Source organism: Falco naumanni, chromosome 6 (genome assembly GCF_017639655.2).
Source record: "Falco naumanni isolate bFalNau1 chromosome 6, bFalNau1.pat, whole genome shotgun sequence".
NCBI lineage: Eukaryota > Metazoa > Chordata > Aves > Falconiformes > Falconidae > Falco > Falco naumanni.
This window is the reverse complement of record NC_054059.1, coordinates 38132292-38158539: the sequence shown is the minus strand read 5'-3', so window position 1 is coordinate 38158539 and position 26248 is coordinate 38132292. Positions and strand designations below refer to the sequence as shown.

Sequence of the window (26248 nt, the reverse complement as noted above, 5' to 3'; positions counted from 1 at the left end):
GTTTGTTTTTTCTCTTAACCAGGTACTTCATGGGAAGAAGAACAAACCAGTCAGAGATTAAATAAAGAGGTTTCCTGCACCTTTCCACAAAAAATGAGAGACAATAAATCCACCTCTTCTTCCAGACCCTCTTCACCAGCACAACTTGAAGCAACTGAGAAAATGAAGCAAGTCAAAACTAGACTGCAGCTGGTGGACCTGGCTGGTAGCGAGTGTGTTGGTAAGTGAATGCATCTGTTTGGGCATGGATCCTCCCAGATCTAGGTGACAATAGCTGTCTTTACCATTTCTGAAGGGATACATGCTACCCCGCGTTCATACAGTGGGTGCTTTAACTCCACAGATCCTGGCAAATTTCGGGGGCTGATTGTTCCAGTTTTACACTGGTACAGTTTAACTGAAAGTCTGTTTGCGTAAGCTTGAAGTAAGCCTAGGGCGGTCACCCATATCATAGGTACATTATTTGTTCAGACTGGTTTTATTAGGCCTGTTTTTCTACTCTGAAAATTAGCATGTCTTTGTACAGAGACGTTTAAAGTGCGTAAATTATTTAAATATTACAAATATCTTTAATAGCTGGTATCACCATATGTGGGTTTTTCTGCCTTATTGTGGAAGTTAGTGTTGAAAAGATAATACTGTTTTCATTGTTTCTTCAAAGAATTTTCTTCCTCCTGCCTCCTCTATGCACACAATAATTTCAAAAACTTGATTATTTCCTAAAGGACAAGCTTTCTTACCAAGAAAAGCCATGCAGCCAAATGTACCATTCCAGAAATAATGTTTTGAAAACTGAACCAGTATTATGAAAGAGTCTTTTACTTTACTGCCAAAAGAATTCTTGCTGTTGCTCACTGTTAAACCTTTGTTCTACAGCGAAACCTAATATAATACATTATTTTTTTCATTTGCTCTGAGTACTGGAAGCTGTTTGGTAAACATGTAATTGAGCAACAGTGTGTGTGTGTTTATTCTCTCAGTTCAACCAGGACAAGCATTTACTTGGATTGGGGCTCAGTGGGCCAGATCCTCCAGCAAAGCCAGAAGAGCTCTGCTCACTGACACCAGTGTTCGATGTGGCCCAGCACATGCAGCAGCTAACCTCTGCCATCAGCTATGCTGGTGGACTTACTGTCATAAAAGTGAGGGCAGCTGTTAACTCATAACTGTTTTAAAATGTGGACAAATCTAAGTGAGCAGCAGTACAGCAGGCTTCTCACACACTGCGAGGCCCCGCTCTACAGCCATCCTGGGTCATTTACAGCATATACAAGCTAAGTGGTCTGTTTGTAGCAAACTAGGTTTCAGTTTGAAAACTCAGCTAAATACTTCGTGGAAGTTTATCTAACCAAATGTAGATAATCAGCAATTTAAGCATGTACCACCTCACCTATCTGCAATTTTTTGCTTTAGGGTGATAATCCACTGTCTCAGGAGTCCACCTTTACTTGCTGTAACAGAAGCTTGGGGGTGGCTGTATACACAGTGACCCCAGTAAAGCTAGTTTGAGATACGTCCTATCTCAGATTATTTGTCCACCCTGTGGCAGGGTCTTCCAAACCACTTTGCCCTGTGCCTCTCTGCCAAGAGACTCTACCACTCCAACTCCATCCTCTCCCACAGTCACATTTCTCCAGCCCTTACTGTCCAGACTTCTGGGGGTTTTGTTATTACTGCGCCTTTTTCGCATTTGCCTCTTCAACACCTCTCTTGTTCTTCCAGTTTGAAAAATGGTGGCCTAAAGGGAAAACAAGATCCCTAGCCTCTCTCTGTACTTCTCTAGAGGTGGGACAGTAAGCAGCTGAGGAAACTATTAGCTCTGTCTGCTCATCCCGCTACCATTAGCTCTGCCTAGCATGGATCATGTGCTCTGGGTAGTAAGAAGTGATTGCAGATGCCTCTGTTCCTCATCCACTTATCCTGAAGAAAGGTTGAATTTGAATAATGTGATGCTAAATGCCAGTAGCAAATTTCTCTTCCCAAAATGGCAGAGGTAAGGACAGGAGGAATTAATTACTTCTAACTGCAGACTGATCAAAGAGTTGCATTTGCAGCACCTCTTTAAATTGGTGCAACGCGGTGTGTAGACCAAACCTGTCCAGCGCTGCTCAGGGGCAGCATAGCTGCATACCACCGTGCTGGGTGGATGGTAGAAGGGCATCATTTGCCTTTATCACTTTCCTTACTGCAAATGATACTACAAAACAGCATCTTACAGACTTTGGTGAACATAAGCCACTCACCCTTACAGCTGCTGTACAGTTGTGTTTCTGCAGCTTATGCCATCAGTGTCACTCCTGTTTTTCATAAGGGATACAGATGGGGCAGTTTATTGTAAAAAATGGTGGAACACAACAGGTTTCTCTCTGGGGACACTGTGGACTGGTGTTTTCAAAAGCAGCCTTGTCTTGTCTGTTCTTATGGTTCCTAATTTCTCAGTTCCCTGTTCTTAACACATATGGAGCCAAGATGCATTGTACAGATGAAGAGATCAACTTTAACATGAGATGCTTCAGACCATCTGCAGACACTGAACCTCCTTTAACCTTCCTTCAAAAGAGTAGAAGTGCTGAACAATGTATTGGCAGTCGAGTGAAAAAACACTGCATCTTGCTTTTGGCATGGGTGGACTGGAAGTCCTGGTTCAGAATTTGTGTTTTAAAAATGTTGATGCAGCAACAGAATTTTTCATCCATTACAGTTGAAGTAGCTTTGCTTAGTCTTACCACTGCCTTTTTCTACACTGTACTAGGTATGTCTGGAGTGACAGGTGCAGCGCTGAGAGAGACGTCTTTTATTAACCGCAGCTTGTCTGCCCTAGCAGATGTTCTTGGAGCAATAGCAGAACAGCGATCTCATGTACCGTATCGGAACAGCAAACTTACACACCTGCTTCAGGACTCTGTAGGTGAGGGATTATTCTGACTTTCGTTCAACAGTAGAGACTACTTTTCCCAATCTTTCCCCTCCTTTGTTGTGTAAAATTAGAGAATGATCTTGTACTCTTTGTTTGTATGTGGGCCTCTATTCAAAGACTGGCTTTGGAGCAGTGTGAGTGCACAGCAAGAGTTCTGAACTCCTCCTGAATTCGGCTAAACCTTGCTGTTTCCAAGGTTCACTTTAGGAATACACTTGTAAAAATCACAGCATCTCTAATAGGATCGTTTAAAGGGTAATAAGTGCATTTCATTGGTGTTTCATGTCAGGTACAGTTTACAAGTTAAGCTTCATTCTTTTATTACTACAGGGTAGTCACATACTTGCACATTCCTCAACACTGTGCCCTGTAGCAGTAAGACAAAGGAGGGAGACAGTACAGACATGTGGTACTGCACTACAGCTTGTGTTTGGGTCACCTTCTCTAGCTCCTCATCTATGCAGAAACAGTTTTAAAGCAAGTGTAATTCCTGCAGGAACGTCAGATTTGTGTCCATCCATATAGTGTATTAGTCCATTTTTCTGCAGCTGTAAAGCATCAGCCCTTGTGCTTTTAGTCTCCAGTTCAAGGCATTGGCAGTGATTGAGGGAACAGTTCTTCAGAGTGTCTGAAAGACTATTAATTTTTGCTTCAACTTGCAATTTCACCTAGTGTTGAAGTCCCCACTTTTAAAAGGGAAAGCCAAAGAAAGGAGTTTAGGAGCTATGTTGTATTAGCATTGAGCCTGATTTTAACTATGCCTGGTGTATGACTTGGGTAACACTGTGTTGAAAGGAGGAATTTCCTTGTTTAACCATTCTCTGTGAACCTCTATGTCTGTTTTGCTTTATTGTCACACAATAAGCCATTTTGCCATTACCCCAAATTTACAAACATTTGACAAAGTTTAATGAGGTGCCCTGACCCATAACATACATGCTGACTAACTGGTGAAGCTATAAGGGGGAAAAATCTACATTACAAATTGTGAAACTTCTATTCTGCTGCGGCAAATATATCGTTAGACAGACTTCCCTTGAAGGAGCTGTCTGTTTTCAACAGCCTTCTTCATGGGCAGTCTTCTGCTTCATAAAAACAGCGGCAGCCTACGCTCACTGTGGTGTAGATCAGTACATTAGCAGTGTATAACTTACTGAAAATAATGAGGTAAATATGTTTTGTCATTTTCCTGCTTTTAGGAGGTGATGCGAAACTGTTGGTGATGCTGTGCATCTCTCCTGACCAAAAGTACTTAACAGAATCAATGCAGTCTCTGGGATTTGGAACTCGTGCTCGGCAAGTTCAGAGAGGACAAGTGAAGAAAAAAAATTTCCCAGTGCCGAGTAAAGCAAAATAAAACCTAAGACTCCTGTGGATGAAAGTATTATTAATGAGTTCCTCAGACTGAAATGTATATTGTTGTCCTAAAGCCATTATTTTAGACATCAACTGCCAGATAAAATAAACAATCCTCAACATGGCATTAGTAAGCCATAACCCTGCTGATAATGTTCCTGCTCCAAAGAAAATAGCAAGTATTGACAACAGCTACTATGGTGGAATGGCTTAGAAATAAATCAGACTTTTTTAGGAAAGCTGCTTCAAGACATGGTTTTGGCAATGTGTTTCCTTTGGGCAAGAAGAATAAGTTGACAGAGCCCTGATTTAGGATGGCTCACTTCTGAAAAGCCAAGGGTGCGTTCTGTTTTCTCAGTAGAAGACATGAGTCTAAATATCATTCCAGTGCTTCAAAGCAGCAAGTGAAATAAAAAACATGGCTTGGATTAAAATGTCATCGTGGCTTGGTCTTCTGTCTAGCATGGATGGGGTCATTCTTAACGCATGGTCAACAGGTAGGAGTGAAAAGCAACCCCTCAGCTGTACTGAATGGAGTTTTGTTCTCTGGTTTTAGGTAGCAAATAATGGCGTTAGTGAGATGGAGAAAAAGGAGTAAGACTATATCTGTTATCCCTCTGGAATGTAGCTTAGGAAGCAAATGAGGGATTATACTGCATTTTGAAAACAGACTCAGGTTAAACGGTTGGAGCGAATCCGAACTCTACTGAGTTCACTAAGACTACAGCTTTGCCTATTTTGTTGTTGGAGTTTTGGTTTTTTTCCCCTATAAATGCTGAAAGGCCCTGAACTAATGTGCCATCACAGTAAAAAAGGATAACTACACACTTCCCATCCATCACCTGAATAAAACACCAAAAACCCAGCTTGTGATATGATGCTTGTCATCTTCAAGAGGCTTGTTGTTGTGACATCATCACGCAGGGTTTGTGAATGAAGTTACCCTGGAGCAGTTGCAAGGAAATTTAAGCAATGTTGGAGACAAGAAGCGGTTCTGAGATGAGTTCAGTTGGGTTCAAAGAATATCTGATGTGTTTTATGCACTACGTTATTGCTCAGGATCCACTCTGAATTCTTACCTCCAGCAATCACTCGGCCTCTAGACTGGGAGAGAGAGGTCATTGGGAGGTCATGGAAAGAAGGCTTGAATTGCAGTGGCCTGCCCAAAAGGCTGGAGTTTATAGTACTCCAAGTCACTTAACCTTCACAAGCATAAATATTTATCCAGGGATTATATAGCATACTATTATTGGAATTCCACCCTTGAATACTTAACAGCTGCTGTGTTGCACGCTGTGCTCTGGTGCTCAGAATGTTAGCATACAACTGGAGAGCTGTAACAATACTTGTTTTCCTAAATAATGTTGTGATTAAAATGCCTTGACTTTACCTGATTCCTGCAGTAATAGATGGGTTAAAAAAGAATCAGGACCCAGGACTTCAGGAAGCTGCACGGTCACTAAGGCAATCTCAGGTGAGAAAGTGTCGGTGAGCAGTGTTAGCCTGGTAAATGAAACACAGGAGCAGGCAGCTTCAAGCTCACCTTAGTCTCCTGACAGCTGGGCTATGAAAGCAGCCCAGATTACAGCTCTAAGAGAGGTTAAGTGACAAGGGAGGGCTAGCTGATTCCACCAGCCTCTAAGTTCCTCAAATATTTTTAAGGATTTGCCATTTCTTAACTTGTCATGAACTGCACTTTCTTTTCTGGAGCTGCTTTTTAAAACTTGGCATTTATTTACAATCTATGTGCTAGGGGAAAAGCAGCAATACTTATTGCTAAAGCTCAGAAATAAACCCCTCAAATGCCAAAAGTTTAAGTTTCTACATTAACGTTAACTGCCAAATTGTGCATCTGCCGCATTCCCTGTTCTCATTTCCCTTGTCAGCACAGTGCATCACTCACTCTTTGACAGCACAGTGACGTGTATAGGATATGTAGGGCAGCGAAGTTAACATTCTGCTCTAAGTACTTACGGTTTTGGATTTTCCTGGGTTATAGAGATGCGATTGCTCAATCTCGGTGTCAGATGTGACACACTGAAGGAAAGAAGGGTAAAAGTTGTAAGGGTGAAATGGCTTTACTCCAGCATTAAGCTGAATTGTCTTCTGCCTGAAGATCCACTGGGACCTGCTGAAGGAGAGGCAAGGATCTCCAGACATGTACCTGCTGTTCTGAGGAGCAAGGAAAGCGGTATGTGCAAGGCCGTATACTTGGCTGCTGTAATTTTTTTTCTTTCAGATCTTTCATGCTTTGAAATAACAGCTACGTTAGAAAAGCAGGTGTGACGTATTCATGGAGCTGACTTTAAGGTTTCCTTTGTTGACTGAAACCGATCCTGATAAACCAGTCCTCATCAGCTTCACGCTGTAAAGCTGAAACACAAGTACCAACACTGGGAGAAAGAAAGAAAGTGGTATTTGAAAGCGTTCTGAAAAATTGAGACAGGAGGTCATAAGTACCAGGAAAAATGTGATTATTTAAGAGTGCTCATGCGGTCTATCTGCTAATACAGGTTTGTTCTCTGGGAGCAACTGAGAGCAAACGAGAGTAAAAACCACATAAATCAGGAGAACATCCTTTCAGTAGAGCCTGTGAGTGCATAATCCAGAGCTCAGCTGGTCTCTTGTTGCATTGAAGCGAGAGCACTCCTAACCCTACTCTGCCTCCTGCCTGCTCAGCCAGGGCACTGGGTCACTGTTTGGGAGGGAGCCTGCTCAGTGCAGGGAGCGGCCTCTCACCTACCCATGATCGGTGCCAGCTGCCTTGGCCGCAGTCAGCAAGTCAGTCAACCTTTCACTGCTGGGCTCTTACTCTCCTCCTGTCGTGGTTTAACCCCAGCCAGCAACCCAGCACCACGCAGCCACTTGCTCACTCCCCATCACCCAGAGGGATGGGGAGGAGAATCAAAAAGGAATGTAAAACTCAAGGGTGGAGATAAGAACAATTTAATAGGTAAAGCAAAAGCTGTGCACGCAAGCAAAGCAAAGCAAGGAATTCATTCATTCACCGCTTCCCATGGGCAGGCAGGTGCTCGGCCATCCCCGGGAGAGCAGGGCTCCGTCACCCCTAACCGTTACTCGGGAAGACAAACACCATAATGCCAAATGTCCCCCCCTTCCTCCTTCTTCCCCCAGTTTACATACTCAGCATGACATCATATCGTATGGAATACCGCTTTGGCTAGTTTGGGTCACCTGTCCTGGCTGTGTCTCCTCCCAATTTTCCATGTCCCTCCAGATCTCTTGCTGGCAGGGCCCAGGAGACCAAAAAGTCCTTGACTTAGTATAAACATTACCCAGCAACAACTAAAAACACCAGTGTGCTATCAACACCGTTCTTACACCAAATCCAAAACACAACACTGCACCAGCTACTAAGAAGAAAATAAACTCTATCCCAGCTGACACCAGGACACCTCCCCTGGGACCCACTTTCTCCCGTGACAGTTCGGGCAGTATTTGGCTGTGTTGCACCTTCCACTGGCCCCTGGCTAGCGGTAGGAAATAGACATGGCTCCAGACAGCGATGCCGGGCACCACAAACCCTGGCTACCCACTGGACTGGCCTTCAGATGCCCCTCTTGTATTCTGCCTTCTTCCTTGCCCTGCGGATGAGCTGAGAAAACCATGTGAGCAACAGCAGCTAGGAGCCTCCACCTCCTCCTCAAAAAGCATACCCATTACTGAAACCACAGCAAACACAAGAGAATTTGGTCTTGCGAATTCCTTGGTATTCAGCATCCTGGTTCAGTGTCAAGTTGGCCAAAGAGTCAATGGCGTGAAGCCTGACCAGCACAGCAGCTGCCTGGGAGGCCCAGGGTCTGGTATTCCTGCCAGTGTACCCCCAAGAACCTTACGTAAAAATGGAAGCTGCATCCACACTGTGAGCACCACTCACTTCTGGCACCCTACTCACACCTCCTCTAACCTGTGGGCCAAGCGCTTCTCCAGAAAGCAGAAAATTTGGATCCAGTTCAAAGACAAAGCATTGAGCCTGTGCCTCTCCCTGGACAAGCGACTGCTCTGGCTTGTAGGACGTCCAGCAGGTCTGGAGATGGAGCAGGGAAAATGGGACTCTGCCAGACCAATCCTAACAGCAGCAAGTGCTTGTCTAGAATAAAACACACAGATAAGCATACACACAGACCTATGCAAAGTTAGCAGAAGTCTAGACTTACCTAGAATCAGACCATAATGTTCAAGTACAAGTCAAAAAATTTGGCCGAAAAGTACAGCCTGGTGCCCACATTTCCCAGAGGATTTATCATTACAGATGGAATTTATCAGCTCCAGTTGTTAGTTCCCCTTGCAGCCAAGGGAAAGGGATTAACAGGATAGATCCATTTTCAGCAAGTACCTCTGCCTCCCTAGTCTAGCCAGAGAGACCAGGGTTTAGAGCCCCAACTCTCAGCCTGCCACAGCCAGGGAAACTAACGGCTCAAGGACCCGATTTTGAAGGACCAACAACTGCTGTGGAGGTTTCTCACTTATGTTTTCCAGCCATGATCCCTACCCTACCTGCTCAGCTCTAACGCTGAGCTCTGTAGCCATGGTCCAACACGCCTTCTTCCAGCCCTTGCAAATCTGCCCCCAGTTCACGTGCTTTCCATACAGGGGAAGGCGGCGTGCAATGGGGCAGAGCAGAGCAGATGGCACAGGAGCTGCTCCCCATCAGCTCCTGGTGAGGATGTTTTCAGTGCCTGCAGGGATCACCTTTGTGCAGGGCAGCTTGCCCTGCTCGGAGAGCTGCCCCGCGCTGAGCACGTGGCTGGCACGCTGTGCAGTCCCACTGCAGTTCACAGCACTCCGCACGCCTGCAGACAAGCCATTAATCTTCCTCACCACCTCGGAATACTCTTAATCGGCAGAGCCCAAGGAAGCTATGTGACCCACCATTGCTTAACAGCGCTGCATCTCATCACAGGGTTAAAAAGAAAGCAGTAATTAAAGCAGCCAGTGCCTTTGGCCCACTCTTAAACAAAACCTTGACCTATGCTGATGTTTGAAAATTATAGATTTAATTTCCACATGTGGCTTCATGCCTTGGCAGCAGCCACGCCACAAAGAGAGGCTGCTCCTGGTTTTAGCCAGGCTAGGAAAACCATAATAAGCATTGGAAAGTTCACAAAAATGTTTAATTTGTTATTAAATTGCTGATTCCATTTTATGAAGCACTTTTCCAAACCTTTGCAGAATGAGGATCAGGCAGAACGAAGCGGTTATTGGAAAAAGGCTTTTGGCTCCTGCTGTGGACAAGCAGTTGCAAGCTGATGGCTTGCAAGCCCCTTCCAACCAGAGGAATAAGCGGTAGCATCAGCTCACGGAGGAGCAGACAGGCCCAGAGTGCAGGAATGCCAGAGGTACCACGGCCCTTCCCAAAACCAACTTGGATTTGAGCAATGACATTAACCATAGCCCTAGCCAGATAAAAAAATGCCAGCCACATACCAGACAAAGGAGGGCACAGGGTGATCTAATTGAAGGGCAGAAGTGAGGGGAAACAGTGCCTACAGTTCTTTTTGCCTTTTCTTACACCCATTGTTATCAAACCAGGTTCTACCTTGCAATGCATTTGCCCCTTTTTATTTTGTTTATATAAAGGGAGACCAAAAAACTCTTAAGATAAAATTTGAGCCTTCCTGAATTCATGCAAGTATGCGCTAGGAGTGGACAGCTGCATTTGGTTTCATTGATTTGAATTCATCTTTATAAAATAGAAAGGTGCCTGTGCTCTTGACTAAGGTTGGCAACACGTCCAAACAATAACTGTCCCAAAGCAGTGTCGAATAGTCTTTGGTGACCTTTAGAAGCGATATTCTCTGGTGACCTTTAGAAGTGAGCCTTTCAGAGCATGCCCCTGGGGGAGGGAGGGCGAATGCAGCGAACAGATGGGGCACTGCAGCGCTCCAAAGGTTTCAGCTTGTGCCAGGGACTGAGGTCGGTGGCTGCAAAGGTGCCATTTGTTTCGGGTGTAACCCATGGCCTCCCCAGTGATGCTGGCAGTGGCAGGAACGGCTGCACGGAGCGTGCCAAAGCCACCGGGTATTGCATCTTTATGCACATCCTCCTCAGCTCTCAGGCTGTCAGAGCATTTTCAAGAGATGATCTTAACTGCCCCCTTACTTCATGACAACACTCCCCTCTGCCTGTGTTTTTACTAAAGATCTCAGATTATTAAAAAAAAAAAAAAAAAAAAAAAGCGATGATCCCTCTTCCCCATACCTAAGTGTTTCAGATTGATCAGAAAAAGCGTTTGGAAGAGAAGTCCAAAACTCAATACTTGAATAACATGACAGGACGCTCCAAATTCACCTTGTGTTTGTTCAGTACACGATGTGTCTCTAACGACTGGGAGGTCAGCCTCAAAAAACCTGCTGAAATGCTGGTCAAGTGACCAGACACATCCAGATGTCAGTCCTACCAGTTCAAACACCAGGGCCTACATTCAGCAACAAAAGAAGAGAATTGCAGTGCTCCAGCTACCAGGACCAAGTGTTTAGCATCAGCTTCGATGGAAATAATGTGGGGGGGGAATCCACAGTTCTTAAACTCCAGAAACATGAGATTTGCACGTCTAATCCACAGACCTGCGAGCTTAAAAGTTGCACCTCTGCTCACTTCCCTGGGGAATCACAATTAAGCTGAATTATCACGCTCTTTCTCTTTCAGCTCCTACGGCTTCATACTCACAAGTATCTCCTCCAGCACGTGTCTCCTCTTGCCCATTTTCTGTTACATGAAATTGCTGTCCTGGCTGGGATGAGTCACTGCCCAGCAGTTCACTTAAAGGCATGCACCAGGAGTGGTTTTCCCTCCCATTTTCCTCTGGACTTTACTAATCAGTTCCTTCCCTCTTCTGAACAAAAATAAAAACAAAACAATCAAAAAACCCCACCCCACTACTATAAAAGTTTTGGAAGCCACACCAGAAGCTTTGAAGATCCAAGAGACAGAAGATGATACTTCCTCCCTCCCTTCGACATTTGCAGCATAAGCCTCCACCTCTTTCTGAGCCCGTACACACACGGACTCTGCCCACTACATGCTCTGAGGTGGCATTTCAAATTACACAAGCTTAAGGTTAAATGCACAACCAAATGCATAACCACAGAAATGTGAGCATTTTGCAAGGCAGCCGAGGCATTAGCAAGCAGTCCTTCACACCCTAGCCACAGGCCTCCAACACTCCCAGCCCTACGTGCCTCGGCCAGGCAGCACTGATATTCCCAACACAATTCCCCCACACCTGCTCTGATGAGTTTCATCTTCATTTGAGATCCTGGTGTCCACACTCCTTTCCTCCCGACCCATTTCCCAAGCCCTCCCCAGGGAAGGTGGCTCAGCACGAGCAGATGAACACGCTCATCCGCCTGCTACTTCAAAAGGAGCTGGAGGAGGAGCCCATGCTGCTCCCACTGGGTCTGCTACCCAGGCTGAATCCATGGGGAACAGCTAGCCAGTGTTAGCATGCCGATGCTCGGTGCTTCATAACATAACCAAGCTTACGCAGCCAGATCTGACAGGTCATTTCACAGTGTCCGACTTGCGAGAAGCACTTCCCACCAGAGACAAGACAAAGGTCACAAGAGGCAACTCAATACTGCAGTATCTCAACAGGGACACCTCACAGCAATGGCACAGGGCTCAACCCAGAGGGCCTACAAAGGGGATGTCGGGAAGGTACCAGGCAGTGTGAGATCCACTGCCCGGGCTATCTCTCCAGCGAGTACAGGAGGCCATAAAGGGCATCGTGCCTCTGGACAGTCCCCACGGATACCATCTTATGGACAGACATGTGCCCCATCCACTGCCCTCCCAGTCTCCATCCAGGATAAAGGCTTTATAATGCCTCTATGGAAAGCTGTTGTAGATTCACCACAGACACAGGCCAGCTGGAAGTTACAGCAGTTCTGCTACTGCTGGTTACTTAATGCCATGAGAGCAGAGAAACATCTCTTGGTAGCAAGCCCCTTAGATCAGTCAAGACACTCGGCCATGTACCCCTTGCACTCTTTACTCCTCCTCTTCCCTTTGTTTATAAAGACTCTGAAACTGCCCGCACCAGCTACCAGACCAGCAGCTGTGATGCGGGGAATGGACAGTTCGAATGGAGGTAAAAGACACCCATAGTCAGACCTGAGCCTGACTTCCATTTCCTTACCAGAATCTGGTTTATCTGCTAAATTTGGCACAGCATTTGCAACAGCAAGAGGCAGGAAGAAACTGTGATGCCTGGACACAAGAAGCTGTACCTGCACATTCACCAGAATCAGCTCTTTTGTTTGTGAACAAGTAGAGAGGGCTTACTGTGGATACACTGACGCAGACGACTGCAAGGAACTCCCAACAGCCACTTTTGGGACAGGGCCATAGTTTGTCAGCACAAGCAAGTTTGTATTAAACCCTTCTACATCAGTCCCATGAATCCAGAACACATCAAAACCTCTGCAATCCCAGCTGAAAGACATGCACTTCATTCCCCTGGCATACAGACAAAAAGCAGAAGAACTGACAACACAAATGTAAAGACGTGCAGTTGCATGGGGACATGGCAGAGGAAGAGAAGCGAGCCACCTACACGGTCACGGCACAGGTCCTGGGAGGGCTCCTGCTAGTGAGGATACAGCAGCTCCTGATAAAAATCCCTCTCTGGTCAAGTTACACAGCAAGGAAATGCAACGCCTGGGGAAGGTGGGCACCCAGGTACTGCCTCCTTACATCACCGGGACCGCATCCAGCCCAGTTGTGGAACTTGTATGAGCTTAGCAATAGGTTCAGATGTCACCTCTGGCCAAATTCAGGCCAACAGAGAAGCCGCCTTCTCCACACTCCTATTTCTCCATCCGCCTCCTCTTGTTGCAGGTGAGTACCCGTGCTTGCTCACAGGTCTGCTCCTGCTGCGTCTCTCCTGAAGTGAGCTGTGCACCACCACGGGACAGCGAGGTGGGCCCTCTACAGAGCAGACCAAGCCAGCCCAAGGAAGGGGAGGTGCCCCTGGGGGACGCAATGCAGCACCAAACTGCCTTCAGCCAGGACACCTTTTTGTAAAGCTCCCCCAAGCACTCAGGATACCAACAGTATTGTGCTTGGAGCTTTGTGGGCACATACCTGGAGTTGGGGAGGCAGCTCTGATCCTGCAGGATGGCGTGGACAAAGCAGGGTCAGAGTGGTGGTATCGATCTGGGGTAGCAGCTTTGGGGAGTCTTTAAAGCTTGTTAACCTTAAAGGTGCTGGGCTGACCAAAAGCTCGGCCAATGCTCTAGCAATGTCCTTGGGAAAGGCAGCCCCCAACAGCTCCCACCCTCCTCTGTTTGTTCTGAAAACAGGTCAAAATCAGCACCATAGCTGTAGAGTGCTCCCTTAGCATGCTAGCCCTATATTTTTACAGCAGTAATTCTGGTTTGGATCTCGAAACGGTTTGTGTTGAAGCAGACTGGAAAGCAGTGGTTTGTACCCTCTCTATTATTTGCAGTGGACACAAGCAAAATTGTAACCAGCTGCTCCCACAGCAAACCCTGCCACTCGTGCCCTGCTGCAGGACGTGGCCAGGGGAACGCAGCGCTGGCAGCGGGGCTGGGCTTGGACTGGCCAGGGGCTCCAGAGAAAGGCCCCATGTCCACACCCCCAGCCTCAAGGCATTTCCTAAGTGTGAGCTGGGACCCAGACACTCAAAAACACACTCCTAGATGGCGATCTCTTTATTGCCCTTCTAGCATGGGCCCTTTGAGCGCTCCTATGGCCAATTTTTCCCTTCAGCCAGGTATGCTAGGAAGGGCTACTTGCTTTTCTTATTACAAGCTGCAAGCCTTATTCAAAAGTGGGACCCAGGATGCTGGGGCTTTAAAAGGAGAGCCCAGAGCACTGCAACACCTGCAAGAAATGCGGTCAAAGCTAGCAATATTTTCTCCCTGCCCCCAGATGCCTCACTTGCTTTAATGCACTCCGGTCTAGCAACTAGCATGTCCTTCTTGACCATTTCAAGAACAGGAGTTCCCAAAAATGCATCTTGTAACCCATTAGCACTTTAACAGAGGGATTATGGGAGCCCTCTGTTCACGTCTGACTAAAAGACCATAGGCAGAAAAGTTTGCATTAGCCACAGACCGATGGTATCGGCAGAAAACGCTCCCAGATCCCAGCAGTAGCTATGTGTGCTAGAGGAGAGGAGGGGGGCATCGCTGGTGTCACTGGTCAAATGCAGAGAACTCAGGATCCACTGGTCAAATGCAGAGAGCTCAGGATCCACTTCAGGGGACACTGTAGACAAATGCCAGGCTGGCTTCCCATGCTTCCTTCATACACACAGCGAGCCGTTTAGCCCTAAATATAGAAGCGCAGCCCACAAGCCAGACAAGAAAGATTTCAATGCTGCCGCCAGGAACAACAATAAACTGCACCACAGACCTTATTTCCAGCGGTGGGTAAGCACGGATGCCTCAAAAGAGGGCAAAAAGCTTCCTCCCTCTCAGACCCTGAAATTATGCATTGAGGAGATAAAAGTACCTGGCTTCCTATAGTGTGCGGTTTTGCTCAGGAATCTCCATCCCAATAGCCACAGATCTCTTGAACACACCTAGGTCTGAGATGGTGCGGAGGGAAAGGCGACCCCGAAGGCAGCAGCCAGCAGAAGAGCAGGGAGGGGCTGCCTCGCGCAGCCCTTCTAGTCCAAAACCCCTCGGTTAGAGAGCAAGCCACGTTCAAAGCTTCATTTTCTACAAGGGCGGGGAACGTGGCTGTGGGAATCGGTCACTGTTGCCACAATAGTCAAACAGCTCAGACTATTTGTCAGCTGGTTGCAGCAAGGAGGTCGGGTACTTTCTGTGGCTAATGCAAATTAATTTTTCCTACACCAAATGCTCAGCTGTCGCTAAAGTAGTCAGCAGTATTTTCCATGTGGTGGCTTGAGATTTAAGGCTTCTAGCACGTGCCATATCCAATTATCTCACTGCGTATTAAGAACAGCACTGATTGTAGAAAGAAAAATAAAGATTGGTCTAAATGTATTTACAAGATTTAAAGTAAAAATGTGAGGCTGATATTTGCAGGAATAAAAACAAAGCAGAATTGTAAAATACCACAGCTATGTTCTTCAATAGCCCATATTCAGCTGCCCCTGAGCTCTACCATAAAGGAGATACACAATTTTTGCTCATTACATCTCTGCGGTAGAACGACAGACTTCCAGCACAAGGGTTACTCTCTGGACCTTACTCTAATGACTACAGCCTCCTCCTTGCAGAGCCCAACTCAGGGTTCAGAAGCGCCCAGCCACAAGCGGGCTGCAGCCCACCACCAACGCCCGGCTGCCCGAGGGGTGTGGAGGTGGGGCCGGGCAGCGAGCAAGCGATGGGAACGGTGTACGGATGCCATTAGAAACTCAGTCCATTCGATTTCCTGGGGGGGAATAGCATTTCCTAGGGGAAACACTGAGGGATGCTGCTGCGGTGCCTGCAGAGGTTCTGCAGAAAGGACGCTCGCCCCGAGAGGAGCCAGCCCGGCAATGGAAGAGCCGCTGCTTCACCGAGCGGTGCCGCAGGCTCGCCCGCAGCCGGCCCGGCCCCAGCGGTGCCCCGTGCCCGGCGCTGAGGGGAGCTGCGGGCGCAGGGCGGGCACAGCCGCAGCTACCGCCGCTCACGCTTCCCATCCCGGGGTACGTCGCCTCGAACGGGCTCGTCTTCCATAAACCGGCTTGTCAGAGGGTTTTTTCGACCGACACCAACATTTTCCCCCCAGAGCAACCCCCCCGGAGGCTGAGCAGCAGCGGCTCTGTGCCCAGCGGGGCCGAGCGTACCCTCCGCGTCCCGCCGCCCCCGCCCCCGCCTCAGGCACCTTCTGCTGCGGGCTCAGCAGCGCCCGGCGTCCGCGGGCCCCGCTCCCGCAGCTGCGGCGGTCTGGCCCCGCGGGCCTGCCGGGCCCCCCCCCGTTCCAGGCCGCATGCCCAGGCCCCGCGGCCGGCCCGAGCGGCCACCCCCGCCCCCGGGGACGCGCCCCCCACCGCGCCTCGGCGTGAGGCCGCTCGGTCCCGCCGGCACCCGCGGCTGGAGCGGGCAGCGCCCGGCCCCTCCGCCCGGAGCCCCGGCGCTCCTCGGGCGCCGCCCCGCGGCCCGGCCCGGCACTGCCGCCACACGGCCCGGCCCCGCCACCCGCTGCGGGGACGGGGCCCCGTCGGGAATGTAGCGGAGGCGAGCGGCGCCTGCCGGGGCGGCAGGCGGGCAGGCAGGCTCCCTCCGGCCGTGCCCAGCTCTGGCACCGTGCGGTGCCTCAGCTCAGCCCGCGGCCGCCGGGCACTCGGGAGCGGCCCCGAGGGGACGCGTCCGCCGCCCTCCTGCCGCCCCAGCGGGGGGCCGCAGGGGAGACACGCGGCAGAGGCCTGCTCGGGGGCTCCCGGGCCGGGCCGCGGCACAGGGCACGGGTCGGGATGAGGAAGGTCCAAGACAAGCGTGGCCAGACCGACCCGGAGCCGGTACCCAGCGGGGGAAGCTGCTGGCAGGCGAGGAGCTGCAGCCGGGAGCGCGCCCGCCGCCGTGGGACTCCCCACCCGCTGCAGGCTCCCGAAACACAGCGGCCTCCAGCGCCTCCAGCCTGGCCGCCCAGAACGCCGGGGGGGAGCTGCTCTCACTTCAGCACACGTACCGCGGGGCTGACCCCTCGGTTTAGCACAGCTCAGGCCTTACCCTGCCTCAGCGCCGGGCCAGCGCTGTGACATTTCCCCCGTCCCACGCCGCGCCACTCCACTGAACCCACGCAGGATCTGCTGGTACCATGAGAAGTCCCATCTTCAGAGACAGACTCATCCTATATATTCTGGTCAGCAGCAGTCCACCCTAGCAGGCAAGGAGGTGCTATTACTTGACAAGCAGAAAAAGAGAAGCCTCAAAGGCCTTCACATTTAGGGGACTTAGTATTTGCCTATGTAATTCTACCTCACAGAAAGCACCACCTCCTTCCAGTATCCCCAAACCAAAGCTGGATGAGTCTCTGAAGTCCTTCAAAATATATATACTGGAATCACAGCAGGTGCTGGACAGAAAGATGAAGTACAAGAAGAGAAGTCATAAGAATAAGGGCAACACTATCAAAGTACAATAAAAAATTACTATTTTTTTTAATGCTAGCTTTAGTGGCCCATAACATATCCAGAGAAAAGAAACACACACCCAAACACTTACAAGGGAACCCACCGGCAAACTTCTTGAAGAAGAGATGTGCAGTTACACCATGGCACTCCTCCACACATCTGTGTCCCAAGAAAAGCAAAACTTTCCTTTATCCATGCCAGACCCCAGGCCAGCAGGCTAGGTGGCTTACGGCAGAACAATCGCCAGTGGCACTTCACCTCACACGGGCTGGTGTGCCTGTCCTTGGGTGCAGCCCCTGGGAGGATGCTGACAAGATCTCTCTACATCCTCAGAAGTTCACACGCTCAGTTTTCTTGACTGAACGCCATGAGCAGCTTAAGTCATCTCTTCAGTTAGATTCAGCTCCCGTTAGTGTTCCCACTGACTCTAACCTGAGCGACTGGGTCCTCAATACCTGACAGAGGCCCCTTTGGCATCGTGCTACTGAGAGCAGCCAGGAGGAAAAGGAGTTGTTCCAGTGACTACAGTGCCTCTGGGTTTGCCATCACAACCCGAGCTCACACGGATTACAGTCTGGCAGCAAATTCATTTCTACAGCCTACCTATCTCAAATGGAAGATGTCACTGACATGCACCTCTTGGAGGAAATAAACCACAATTATAATGATATACGACTACCTTTTTCTATCCATACTTTATTGCAAGTGTACATATAATTATTTATATTTTATTTTAAACATGAAATTCCTTTCATGGAAAGGAGAAACTTTTACCATTAAAATAGTGATTACACCATGAGTATTTTACAAATATGTACAAATATTGGCAGCTAGTTTCTAACATCAACTGTTAAATGCTTACATAACCCTCTACCAAACTAATTAAACCCAAAAATAATAAGACCTTCTAAAGCCAAAGACAAACAAAAAAAATAAGTCTATTGCTAGCAGGAACAGGCTTTTTTTTCCCCCATATGAATACAAAAACTTGCATGATAGATATTCACAGTGCTTGTAAGATATTAATTCATTCTTAGTCTATACACGAAAGTGTCCGGTCTCCCCTTCATATGGATATGTAACATAGTACTGGAGGGAGCTGCGCAGACCACTGAGAAAAGACACTCAGACTTGCAGAGTTTGCCTTCCCTGCCAGCCATGAATATATACAAGAACCCCCCAAGTACATACAAGGCAGCCAATGCTCACACAAGAGCCAATTACACTGTTTTCAGGCATTGGTGTATTTTGTAACCAGCAACAGGAAGATTACAGCATTTCACCAAGTCTATCAAATGTTCAGTAACTGCAAAAAGAAAACTCCAAACTGCTTTGTGTCAGTGTCAATAAATACTTCATCCAGTAAGGTGGATTAGGCCAAAGCAGGTTACGAATGTGATTGTCTGGGACAAGTGCACATAGATGTCAGCATTTGGTGCAAACATGTTTATGACACTTACTGCAACTATACGCACTGAATTTTGAGGTTTTTTTCCCCTACTAAAAACCATTGCCAGAACCACAAGTAACCGTACATCTGCATGGGTGGGAAAGCAACAGTTTAGCAGGGCTGTTGCTCCAGACCCCTCCCCTCCCCCCCTTTTCCATGGACAGACATACAGACATGCAATACAAGCCATCTCTCCAGCTCCGTGATGGCTGCAAGAACAAGGCTGCTCCCTGCAGCACAGCAACTGGTCCCCTGGATCCTGGCCATGCCTCTCTCCCACAGCTTACAGCCAAACGGGCCCCAGGTAACGGGGAGCAACCTGATAGTGGGATGCTTGACTGGACTGTTCACGAGCAGCCAGATGTCCTTTATTCATTTAGATCTATTTAGGAGAGTTTATTTTGGATGCAGTAAACATACCTCAAGTACTCTGTAAAGGCATTTGGGCTTTGCTTGGAAGACATGGAAAGAGGCTATGGTGAATACACAGCTCCTCATCTTTCATCACAAAAACAAAGAACAGTGTGATCGAAGAGGGCACAGTCAATTAAGCTGCGGCTGCAGTGAGCTTGTGCCCATTATTCATTCCTCAAACATCATAGCCAGGGTTTGGTGCTGGATTCATCTCGGAGGATGTACAGCTGCTGATGCTACTTCAGTAAATGCAGATGCACCTGCATGCTCTGCCTACACCACATTCACTTGCATAGAAATAACGAGATGACAGACTTCATAGATGTGCTATTTTAACAATTTACAGGAAGCCAATTTACCAGACAACTACTAAGCCCACAAAGCCCACCATCAAAGCAGCAGCTCAAACCATTCTCATCGTGGCCTGGCTTGCTTCCTTTCCTGAACTCAGCTATCTTCAGCTTTTGAGTGATCAGCACTGCACAACACGCACGTCCTCAACCAGCAGAATAGCATCAACCTGCTTCTAGAGTTTTCCAAAAAGTTATTACTGTCTACCTGCAAGGTTGTCAAAAGCTGGGCGCAAGGTTACACATGCCTTTAAGTACAAGCTTCCCAAATGCTGGGAATTGACGAGGGGAGGAGGTAGTGGGGGAAGACAGGGAAGGAAATCAAACAAACATACATTTATTTGCATGTAACAAGGTAGCAGGATGTTTTCCAAACCAAATGCTTGAATCAAACAGCATAGTTGTTATTATTTTTCCTAGTGAGAGCCAGCACAGCAAGGTCCACCACTCAGAATCACCAAATGAGTGAGTACCCCTTGGCACACAAACATCCTACACTTCCACCACTATGAACCCTGCAGCACTACACACTCCCATTTGCATGACCTATCCATGACTAAGCAGGACACAGTCACTCTGTGTGTCCTTCCAAAGCAACTTTCTCCAGTCCATACTTGCACCCTAAGCAGAGGAAAAATTTCTAAGGAACAGATATATTAAAAAAAAAACCAACAACAACATAAAAGTACAATTCAGTAAAGGGTGATCATGCCTGGACAAATTCTCCAGTCACACTCCTGTCTTCAAGAGCCAGTCGATTTACACTCTCAACTTGTCTGTTGTACTCTCAGAGGCAGCTTACTAATTTGTTTTATCCCTTTCCCCATCTCCCCAAGGACATAAGCATTTATTTACCAATCCGCATCATGGCAGTAGTAGACAGCTGAGAGACAGTTCCATTTGTTGCATTAAAAGGGGAGAAAAAAAATGCATATTGTATTTGACTAGATGCTTAAAAAACAAATGACAAAAAAAAAAAAAAAAAAGAGAAGTAAACTCCTGGCAGAGCAGGTCTTGCTCCCCATAAAGCAAATAGGCAACTTGTGTTCATTATAACAGGAACAGGCTAGACACTTCCACATACAGCCTTCCAAATGTGCTCAGAGTATATCCTGGCCTGACAGCTGTTGGCAGTGTTGCAGCAGCACGAATTCAGGACAACCAAGCTACCCGTACACTAGCATTAACAGAAAGGGACCACAAGAGAAAGGCAGAAAGATAACTGACACAGACTTTCAGTTTCTTTCTGATAAATCCATTTAGACACAGTGTTTGCTTTACTAGCTCAGCATCAGTTTTGGTCCACTGTTTTTGGTTTTTATGTCGGTTGTGTCACTGCTAATGGTGCAGGCCACTTCCATTTTCTGCTCAGACAGACGCTTCAAATGCCAATGTTAAGTGCTACACTCCACTTGATTTGCCCTGTAGTCAGGTCTGCAGAAGTGATGCCACTTACTGATTATGGAGCTGAATAACAAAGCTGCTCACAATCTCCTGCAAAACCAGAGTGACATCACATGTGTTAATGAGGTATATATTTCCATGATGAGCTCTTTCCTGGTATGGAAGAGCTCCAATCTCATTACACCACAAACTCCTCTGGGAGCTGGTCCTCTCCCAGAAGATCCAGGGAGAGGCAGTTCATGGATCGCTTCCCATAAAGGGCTGACTTGGTTTTGCAGTCTGCTGTGGAATAAACGCAACCATAGATAGACAGCTTGTCCTCCAGGCTGCAGCCAAATGTGTAGCTGTGGGACGTGTCTGAAGACAATGTGGCACTTAGTGGCGGGTGCCGGTGCTTGTAAAGGCGGATGTCATCCAAACTCTGGCTGTGCTGGTCCGCGCAGCTCCTGCTTTTGGGTGATCTGACCTGACGGTTCAGTAAGACACACAGGAATAAAAACAATGAGCTCAGACACAGCCTAAGGATGCTGGCTATGCATGCTACAAGTTTTCCAAAATTGTTCTTCCACTCTTTCAAAACAGCCCCACCAGTCTTCTGTATCATATTGGCTTAATGAAGAAGCTGTGACTCATTAAGAAACTACAAGTGAACTGAACTGCCATGTTGAGCCAGATTCTAATCTCTATGCACTGTGTCCTCAGTGTGCAGTACAATGGACAAAACACTTGACAGGTATCGACACCTGAATGACCCTGACACTTCTTGGCAGATCCATGGAGTCACCCTCAAATGAACAAAGTACACATAAAAAAAAATACACCAATTACTTCAACTCAGTGAAAGAGTTCAAAAGAGAAGAAAAAAAGAAAGTCCTAAGGAGTGATCGAAGTCCTTGTTCAGCAAAGTTCAGGGAATTAAGGGAAAAAACAATGAACAAGCTTTTAAAATTCTTTTAGCAGGTAAAATTAATTTGGATTCAGAGACAGAAGAAATGGTGGAGGGCTGGTTTTTAGTTTTGTTGTTGTTTTTTTTAAAAAAAAAAACAAACCACAGAACATTTCTACACCAGTGGGTACAGCTATACTTTGAGAAGTAGTATTGTTTGGCCTTAAAAAGACATCTTAACTTTTTCCATGAACAACTTAAAACATGACATTTTACCATATATAGTTGCCTTTTCTCAGGGGTTTGATGAAAACACTGACAACAAAGACTTCAGCACACACATAGTATAATCACACAAATGATAGGAATTAGGGCTCAAACATCTGGGTTTGCTCTGATGTGAGCTCCTTCTGGCTCCATGAGTAGGAAGATGATCAAGTCTGCAACCCACGTCGAAACTGCACGAATGGTCTTGGCTGTATATTGCACTGAAAATTTGGAAGTTATTTATTTTCCATTTCTAGTCTGGAAGCCCAAGACAGACAATAGCTGGCTTGCAAGATTTCCCTGCTGATCACTCTAAACCTCTCTATAATATTCTGGACCCAAACACTGCTCTCAGCCTATTCCTGATAGGAGTCGTTGGGCAACAGCTGGTTTTGGTTACACCATTTAAAGAATCAGTCAAATCCAGACCAATGAAGTTCACCCAATTTACAGCTGTCTGTATTACACTGGTTATCTGGTTTCAATGCCCACACAGAGGCCCTCCTGCCAAGCACTTACCTGGTGAAGGGATTCCACACTTTGGCCTCTCATTTTTATTAGTGTGACTTGCACCACAGACAGTGATTCCTGATTTATCGCTGCAAAGGAGAAGGAAGAAGTGAAAAACATAGCAGGTTTGAGGTTTTGTGGGCTGTGGAAAACACAAGTTGTTCTTGCAGGCCACATTCAAGCAGTGCTATCCTATAAATATACATATACATCAGTATGCACCCTCAACACCCGGAGAGTTTTGCTCACAAGTACTCCTTCTTGCCCTTAAGGACCTATGTTTAAAAACTCCCAAAAAACCAGCTTCTCACCTACCTGTCCCACATTCACCTATCTTGCTTTGCTATAAAGGCCGTATGTCTTACGGCCAGGCAGCTCCCCCACGATCCCCGTTGTCTAGCATTCCCTGTATTGCGAGCCACAAAACTTTACCTTGTCAATCCCTGCAACTAGCTCGTTACTCTGTGGTTGAACTGTTCAGCTGTTTTGTGGTATACAAGATTTTAAAGCAAATTCCTTCACCATAAGAAGGTTTACCTCAGTTATCTTTTTGTCATTAACTGATAATAAACTTGGCAAATTTGGAGAAGGGAGACCTTGAGGAGCACAGAGGAGAGCAGCACTGTACAATATAGGGTGCTGGCCTTCAACCTCTAGATGAGCTGACTTAAATCCTGTTGCAGCAGGGCAGTAAGTAGCACTGGCAGTAGACTGGAAGACGACAGAGCTTTCTTAGATCCCTCAGCTTATGCCTGTGGCTAGAGCCTAAAGAAAAGCACTGAGCAGTAGCAGAAAGCCATCTCACCTTGGCAGCTAGCAGCATCTAGAGGAAGAGATTCAATAGATTCTCCCACAGTGGCCTCCTCTAACTGGTCTCCCTCTAAAGGCTCATCTACAGGCACCTCCTCTGGCTCATCTACTGCCAGCTCAAGCTCTAGGAGGAAGAGAGTGGCAGGAGAAGGGTTAGTATTACACTTCTCCAAGCTGCTTCACATTCTCTTACTCCCCATTCTCCTGCAGGAGAAGACACGAGTGGTCTTAGAAGTTGCCCCACATCTCCAAATTCTTTACCATCATCCTGAGAGTCATCTTCAGCTCGCCCTTTGCTGCCACTGTCAATGCCAGAGCTACCGTAGCTGATGGTTGAGCTGCAGGATTTCTCTTTCCGATGCACCCGGTCAATGCTGAAGGGCTCATCCACGGACATTTCCACCGACACCCGGTGCCTGGAGTCAGCCTCAATGCCCGACGTGTGAGAGCTGCCATGGCTCCCTGTGGACTGGCGTGAGAGGCGATTATCCCTCCGGCTGCCCCCACTGCTCCCACTGCCACGCGAGTTCTTATCGCACGGGTCCAGGTCCATGTCCAGCGTATCACTGATATAGGACTCCCGGTAGCGCTTCTTCTCTGAGGAAGAAAGAAGAGAGAAACCAGTGAGAACTGTAACCCAGACCAAAGGAAGGGTAGCAAAAATAATCAGTAAGCTCTGGGACTGGCACAACCCATCAATTAAGAAACAGCTGCTGCAGCTACTAAAAAAAATACAGGGACATTTTTATATTTTGTTTGCTCAACAGATACTGGGATGCTCCACTAGTTGTAAAAGAATTAGTCAGTCATACTTGCAGTAAACCCAGCATTCCTTGAATTAGAACAGACAGGTAGAGGCAGTTATGATACAGAAAACAGTAGCTTCCAGAATGAAATGCCAAAAAACAAAAAGCAGGGGTGTGGGGGGGTGTGGGGGGGTATTATTTAGCTAACCTAAGTGTTCAGCCTTTAAAAAGCAGAGTACATTGACTGTTTCTTGAAATAGTCATCAATGTGTGGAGACAGCTAAGAACAGGATCCCCATGGTTGGCATTTATTAATGATGTATTAATTATTTCTTCCATGGCTTGAATTTATTACCTAAAGAGAGATGTACTGAGGGTAGTCAAGAAATCCATGAGACACTAGCAGACACAAAACAACCGAAGGCCTTTTGCCCACGCGCACTTGATTAGTGAGGCTTTCATCAGGTGAGCGGCACCTGCCACTGGTCACACTCACACCGCTCAAGGCCACTACAATAAACCCGCTGAAGGCAAAGACAGAAATAACCAACCAACCAAGGGCTGCTTTGCCCTGTACACCGACTCCACGCAACCAGCAGTCACCACTTCAGAGACTGATATCAGCTCCTCAAGAGTTAGATGAGATAGGCAATAACCAGAAACAAGTTTTTCCCGACTTCTGCCTGGGAGGAGTCAGCCTATGCCCTCAGACAAGAGGACCAGCTACTGCTGGCTGACTTCCACCAACATTGAAGGTAACGATACAAGGCTCACAAACCTCAGACAGAAAAAGTGTGGACGGAGAACACAGGGAACAACAGTCAGGAAAAAGATAGGTGGGAAAAGCATTCAGGAGAAGGCTAGATGGAAAGGGACACAATCCTCTGGAAGACCACCAATGCATTAAAAACAGTCACTGGGGAGAAGTAGGCTGAGAAGTTGTAGGAGACCCAGCTTGCAGAGTTGGAAAATGGAAAGGGGCAAGCTGAGAGGTGATGAAATGACTAAAGTTTGTCTGGAAGCATACCAGGGACTGTCAGAGTTCAAATCACTGTTCCTAGAGGGGAGACCCCACTATAAAAGACAGATTCTGGGAGTCTTGATAGCTCTCAGCCTGTTTCTGGCACCTGCAACTCCTAGCTCTTAATTGTTGGACACTGTAGACGAAATTGTGTGCAATGTTTAGCAAAGGGTACTGAAAAATTAAGACACAGGCTCACAACCCATACTGCTGCCTGAACACAAGATGATCTTATCCCAAAGGAAAGCTTTTTATTCAGAATTGTTTCCACTTAGAAGCGTGTGTCAAACATGGAGAACTGGGAGCACAGAGAGGGAAGATCTCCTCTTAAAGGCAGATATTCCCCCTCTACTGCTCACGCACACACACTTTCTGATCACAGTCTAGCAATGTGGGAGGCATAAACACTTCCTAGTAATGGACTTGAAATACATCTAGCACCTCTATTTCTCTCACCTTATCAGCTTCCTGATAAGGCAGAAACACCATCAATTCAATGGAGAGCAGCCACTGCGGAACAGCAGCAGAGCCTACCATGCTGTACTCTTCCCCTTACTGAAGTCACCTGTTCTTCCATCACATACCTTCAGCCTCCTCCAGTTTTCGGATTTGCTTCAACACCGGCTGAATATTCAGGAAGAGCCGGTGGCTGTTACTGAGGAGCTGCAGCAAGTGCCGTGACCTGAAGGGGCAACCCGTATAGTAAACCAGTTTCCGTGCAGAGGGTAAACCGTCTGGCTGGATCTCAAATTTTTTCCCCTGCATAAAGAGGAGAGATGCCAGTAAAATGAGCAAGAGCATGCTTCAAGCAACACAGCTACCAGAGATAGCTGCAGTCTTAAGCGTGTGAGTGACAGGACTTGACACGGCAGCACAGGCAGGCCAACAGCTTTGCCAGGCCCCAGGATGACAGCCCGCTGCCAGATGGCCTCCGTTCCATCATACTCACCAGAAATGCCAGCTTCCCAATGTGCGACCAGGGAAAGTCGTAGAGGAGCTGGCGAACGTGATTCACCTCCTGTAACACATCAAACTCAAG

The 26248-nt window shown here is 47.4% G+C and overlaps 2 protein-coding genes across 4 annotated transcripts in view; one reads left to right on the top strand and one right to left on the bottom strand.

Moving 5' to 3' along the window:
- The window catches only part of KIF25 (kinesin family member 25), a 43335-nt gene extending 38628 nt beyond the window's left edge, over positions 1 to 4707 (top strand). For both annotated transcript variants that reach the window (XM_040599134.1, XM_040599136.1), the window contains exons 13-15: positions 23 to 220; positions 2753 to 2908; positions 4117 to 4707. In XM_040599134.1, coding sequence (XP_040455068.1) covers positions 23 to 220; positions 2753 to 2908; positions 4117 to 4274 — 512 coding nt within the window. In that variant the 3' untranslated portion in view covers positions 4275 to 4707. The remainder of the gene's footprint in view (positions 1 to 22; positions 221 to 2752; positions 2909 to 4116) is intronic.
- A 13868-nt stretch (positions 4708 to 18575) lies between these two features.
- Positions 18576 to 26248, bottom strand: part of FRMD1 (FERM domain containing 1) — a 42480-nt gene continuing 34807 nt past the window's right edge. The window contains exons 9-14 of one of the 2 annotated variants that reach the window (XM_040599260.1): positions 26159 to 26227; positions 25794 to 25968; positions 23704 to 24039; positions 23438 to 23566; positions 22642 to 22721; positions 18576 to 21435 (exon numbers count right to left, since the gene is read on the bottom strand). In XM_040599260.1, coding sequence (XP_040455194.1) covers positions 21148 to 21435; positions 22642 to 22721; positions 23438 to 23566; positions 23704 to 24039; positions 25794 to 25968; positions 26159 to 26227 — 1077 coding nt within the window. In that variant the 3' untranslated portion in view covers positions 18576 to 21147. The remainder of the gene's footprint in view (positions 21436 to 22641; positions 22722 to 23437; positions 23567 to 23703; positions 24040 to 25793; positions 25969 to 26158; positions 26228 to 26248) is intronic. The other variant, XM_040599261.1, reaches the window with a different exon arrangement.